Source organism: Rhagoletis zephyria, unplaced genomic scaffold (assembly GCF_001687245.7).
Source record: "Rhagoletis zephyria isolate East Lansing unplaced genomic scaffold, Rhagoletis_zephyria_1.1 Rzeph_scaffold_04076, whole genome shotgun sequence".
Lineage (NCBI taxonomy): Eukaryota > Metazoa > Arthropoda > Insecta > Diptera > Tephritidae > Rhagoletis > Rhagoletis zephyria.
In genome coordinates this window covers 38,413-43,509 of record NW_016161159.1, presented here as the reverse complement: position 1 = coordinate 43,509, position 5,097 = coordinate 38,413, and the positions used below count along the sequence as shown (strand labels likewise).

At 35.3% G+C, this 5,097-nt stretch overlaps 2 protein-coding genes across 2 annotated transcripts in view; both read left to right on the top strand.

Annotated features, from left to right (window-relative positions):
* Positions 1-564: 564 nt before the first annotated feature.
* Positions 565-5,097, top strand: part of LOC108370218 (uncharacterized) — a 19,745-nt gene continuing 15,212 nt past the window's right edge. Inside the window, exon 1 of the mRNA XM_017625503.1 lies at positions 565-576. The gene's annotated coding sequence lies outside the window, so the exon portion shown is untranslated. The remainder of the gene's footprint in view (positions 577-5,097) is intronic.
* LOC108370216 (putative OPA3-like protein CG13603) lies at positions 4,369-5,064 on the top strand. The gene is made up of 3 exons (XM_017625500.1): positions 4,369-4,510; positions 4,622-4,790; positions 4,854-5,064. Exons 1-3 carry the CDS (start codon positions 4,369-4,371, stop codon positions 5,062-5,064), a joined length of 522 nt encoding a protein of 173 aa, XP_017480989.1.

Genomic DNA, 5,097 nt, shown 5'->3' with positions numbered 1-5,097 from the left:
ATTTTTTTTTTTATGTATGTTACCGCATAACTTTGGACCACGTCAACCGATTTCGATAATTCTTTTTGCATCGGAAAGGTAGTGTCTCAGAGGTGGTCCCATACTAATCTGGTTGAGATCCGATCAGTGGATCATGAGATATATATATATATATTTTTTTTTTATATGGGAGTTGAAGTCCGTTTTTTTTTTTGCTAAAAATTACTAGTTAATACGTTATTAACTTCTTTAGTTTAATTTTAGTGCTTCAGTTATGGTGTTGTTAACATTGAGAATACTGCGAATGTCGATAATTGTTCTAAAAGAATTTACTCAGCATGTTAAAAGACTTTTGGGTAATGTTTAGTAGCGCTCACATCGTTTTTAGGGTTGGGGCGGAGACCCCCAAACCCTCCCCACTAGAAAGGGGACAGTCCCGCTTTCTAAAAAGGCGTATTCCCCCCTTGGGCTCCTTCCACAGTCCCCTAGGGAACCGTTTGAAAAAGGGGAAAAAACAGAAACAGGCAAACTGAGCAGTTTGAAGTGGAATATGACCCAACTAACAGAAAACGTGGGATTGTTTAATAAAAGAAATTATGCCAAATTAGATATCGGGCGATTTTGAATAAAGAATAAAAAAGTTAATTATAAATAGAAAAAAACAAGTTTTTATAAAAAAAAATGTTCTTTTTAACATATGTATTTTTGCGTCCTTTCTGCGTAGGCGGCCTTCGGCCGCACTTAGGGATTATAACCCTCAGGCAGTAGAATTCTCCTTTCTGTGCTGTCAAAGATGGGGGGCTGAACACCTTTTGCAGAGAACACCATTCTGCGTAGGCGGCCTTCGCCGAACTTAGGGATTATAACCCTCAGGCAGTAGAATTCCCCTTTCTGTGTTGCCAAAGAGGGGGGGCTGAACACCTTTTGCAGAGAACACCTTTGCATATTTTTAATGCTTCTGGGTTATATCCTATCTTCTTTTGTCTCTCATTCTTTTGCATATTTTGGAGTTTGACAACTGAACTCCGCCATTTAGGGCCGGTTGTTCAATGTCTGGTTATCACTACCACTACACTATCGACGATTTCGACATCATGCATGTAACATGTGATCGATAAAGGCTCCGTTATGCATACTTGGCATGGCTTGAGAGCTGTCACATAAGAAATCTGTTAAATGAGCCTCGCGTGTAATCGGTTATCGAACGCACAGCACTACATACGTAGAAGTCTGTTGGTTTTTGATTTCTACGTAAAAATGGTATAGCAGTGCATGCAATGCCAAGTATGCATAACAGAGCCTTAAAGCAGTAGTTGTGCTTAACCGGAGCTTCTACCTCCGATTTGTGCTAATCAGACATTGAACAACCGGCCCTTAATCAGCATATGCAACCAAAGTCAGACGCGTGATTTTGAAAGTGTTTTTATTTAATGAATTGTGATTAGTTGATTAATATTAAAGTCGTAAAGCAAGTTATAACTAATCGAGTGAAGTGTAAAGTGAAGGGGAATACAAAAATGTATTGGTGAAGTGGTTGCTTTAAGGAGAATAGGAGTGATAAATGTACGCTAATTTCCGAATTTTACAAAAAGGACATAATTCCAACCCAATTTGTAAATAAATTAGTGACCAAAATTTACAAAAGTGAGTGTTAAACTAAAGCGTAGACCCTTGACTCTAAGTGTGTGGAATTTTTTTTTGGATCGGGTGACCCGATTGGACGGAATAGCCCGAAATAGTTGTGAGCGCTACTAAACCCCACCCAGACTTTTTGTTAGTATTGCACACAACAATAATGCTTTCCGCAAATACATCTGCATTCCACCGGCAAGCAATCATTGACGCCCTTGGAAAACTAGGTGGATGTGTCCTTTCTCTTAACATAATCTTTAAAAACCTCTTTTTTCCTTTCTGGGCAAACCAGTGGAGCGTCCTCATATTAACCATAGAAATCAGAAAGTAGACAGAAGTTTCGCGGAAAAACTTATCTTGTTTTAAAACGTTGAGCTATATCCCAAGTTCCTTATTCAAGTTACACCCGATTTACACGATTCAAGTACTTGAAAGCAATTCTTGCTCATTCTCTTTTGTGTTTTCTATTTGCTTTTACACGTTTCAATTCTGTTGAGCTCAAGTTTTTGGTTCTTTAAATGGGAAGCAACGAAAATGCCAAAAGCAAAGCAAGAAAGTTGAAACGACTTGACGGTACAGACGCATGTGTACTCGTCCCTTTTCTTCTCACCCCCTCTCTTCCATGCCCGAGCAGAATTGAATTCAATACTTGAACTGTGTAAAAGCAGTCTTACTCAACCGCTATGATTTTTATCGTCGTTTAAAGTACCGTATCGCATATCAACAAAATGCAAAATGCAAAACCGCATATGGGTGTTTCCATGAAAATGTCAACCAGGACTGAAAAAATAAAAACAACTGAAAAGGGTTTTTAAGACGAATTAATAAGAGAAAAATACTCGAATTTTTATATTATAGAAGTATTTCAGCTTATTGGAATTTTAAAACTCAAAAATGGAAGAGTAAAACTGAATGTCTCTTCGACTCAGTTTTCTCTAATGAAATGAACTATTTTCTCTTTCCTATTAACTAAATTAAGAGATTTGAAACATTACAATTACATCTTAAAATCAAATTTGCAATAACAACTAACTATAAAAATGAGAAAAAGGAGAAGTTAGAGCTCGAATAACGGTAATTTTTTGATTTGCTTCTGATAGTATTCTAATGTCGCGTACGTTATGCAAAAACATTGTTTGTCTATGTCATTTGTAGATTGGCAGTTGCAGGTAATGCAGATTAAAATTCTTAAGCGGGAATTCTTCTAGTTAAAGATATACAGTAAAATTTTCTTTCCAACCGAAGTAAAAAAATTTTATTACCCTTTAAGGTTTGTCGCATACGTTATTGTAAGTACGAAAATTTCAATCAAATACATCAAAACCAATGTTAATTGCAAATTTTCCATTTAAATTATTTAGAATAGTTGTAAAACAAAAAAACGGTGGCGAATAGAGTTCACAATAAATACATTTTATTACTTACGAGAAATTGTCGCGTACGTTATGTCGCGTCCGTTATTGTTTTTGTTTTTTAATATAAAACTAGCTAGAGATAATTTCTCTTAAAATATGAAAGGATTGTAAAAGTACATTATTTAGCTTAGTTTACGAATTTTTAAAGAAAAGAAAAACTGCCATGATTCGCAGACTTTCGCATATATGCGTGTTTCCATGAAAATGTAAACCGAAAATGCAAGCAAATGAATTCAAACGGCTTTATAACTTTAAATTTCGTATTCAGATGGCGGAAAAAGGTTTTGAAAACGCGAAACGGTTGAGAGAAGAACTGAAAAATTAATTTAGTATGTGTTACTAGTAAAAATATTGTATGGGGGAAAAATCTGTCGCGTACGTTATTATAATTTTTTTTAATAAAAACTAACCAGAGATAATTTCTATCAAAAAATGGAAGGGTTGTAAAGGTACATTATTTAGCTTGGTTTAGGAATTTTTAAAGAAAAGAAAAACTCTCATGATTCGCAGACTTTCGCATATATATACATATATGTGCCTTAAAACCACTTCGTTTTTTGTCGCGTACGTTATCACCTGGTTTTGAACGGATATTTTCCACACCAAAGTTTCGAGGCTGCTTATTTTTTTCTCAAACACAGTACCCTTTGGTTGCAACATAACCGTAATCTTTTTTTTCTCCAACTTCTATTTTTGATAGATTTACGTTACTCTATAAGCGTACGAATGTCGCGTACGGCTGTATGGAAACACCCATATGTGAGGTTGCATAAATTATTTTTTTGAGAGTAAAAACACTCATAATTCAAAATGGTTCTCTTTTTTATAAACCAATCGCATTTCCGGCTAGTATATTTCAGGACGAATTGATAAGGATTGAGCCAAGAGCTTGTGTGAGCAAATCCAATTTTTGGCAGCAAATGTCAGTTGCGCGGTTTTGCAGAGTGACGATACGCGGTTTTGTATTTTAAACGACCATATAATTATGCTGAACCATCATATATGTAATACTTCTATATTGGCAGTAAGCTAACTTCTCAATGTGTAAGCATTCCGATATCAAAGCGAGACAGTCTAGTACATGATTATTTATAAACGTATGTGTTCCTTTTCTTTCGTACGTGTTTATTGATATATCTGTACTGTAGTGTTTTCGGACGGTACTAGCTCTTACTACCAATATAGGAGTATTACATATATGTGAACCATCATGCTCCACCCTCTTCAATTTAATTTGTCTCTACCCAATTTATTTTATTTTTCAATACATTGTCAGACTAAAATTTACAAGTTTTCATACATATTTTCTTGAAAATTTTAACACTAAATTATTTTACACAAAATGGTACTGATAACATTGCCAATCATAAAGTTAAGTTTCTTGGGGATACAGCAACTTTCTCGTCCTGTTATCAAATTGATACGTTTGGAGGCAAAACAAAGCAAAACCTTTCGAAATTACATTTGTGTGCCAGCTGCTCAATGTAAGTACCAGAAATGTAAAAAATCATTTTGATTCAACAAATGAATCCTGAAAAATAGGAAGTGTAATTTCCAATAAGACTTTGACAATTTTATCCTTCGTTCCCTGCAAGGTTATCACTGGTGCGAAGTTAGGCTAAAGATGTTGCTATTAAATTTAGGCAGACCGGCTAAGGTCGAGCCACTTAACGAGGCAATGGCCGTTGAATTGGGCACTGAGGTATTAGGCGAGTTGATAGTATTTTTTGTAGCTGCCACCGGTGTAATTATTGAGACACGAAGGTTTGTTTTTGAACGAAAATTAAGAACCCGAGATACATAAATAATAAGAATTGAAAAATTCAGACAAGCGAATAAAAGGAATCTTGTAGCGAAGAGTATAAATGTGCATCACAAAGAAATAATAGAAGCGTTGAAAGTATTAGAGTATCGACAGGAGCGACAAAAAGTCTATCTACAAGAGCTTACCCGAGTTTTAACAGAATTAGGTGAGATTATATCGATGGTCCCTTGCAATCACCACACAACTCAAAATTCAAAAATAAAACCTTACTAAAGTCAAGCGTCTTATGTCTTTAATCCTTGTCTT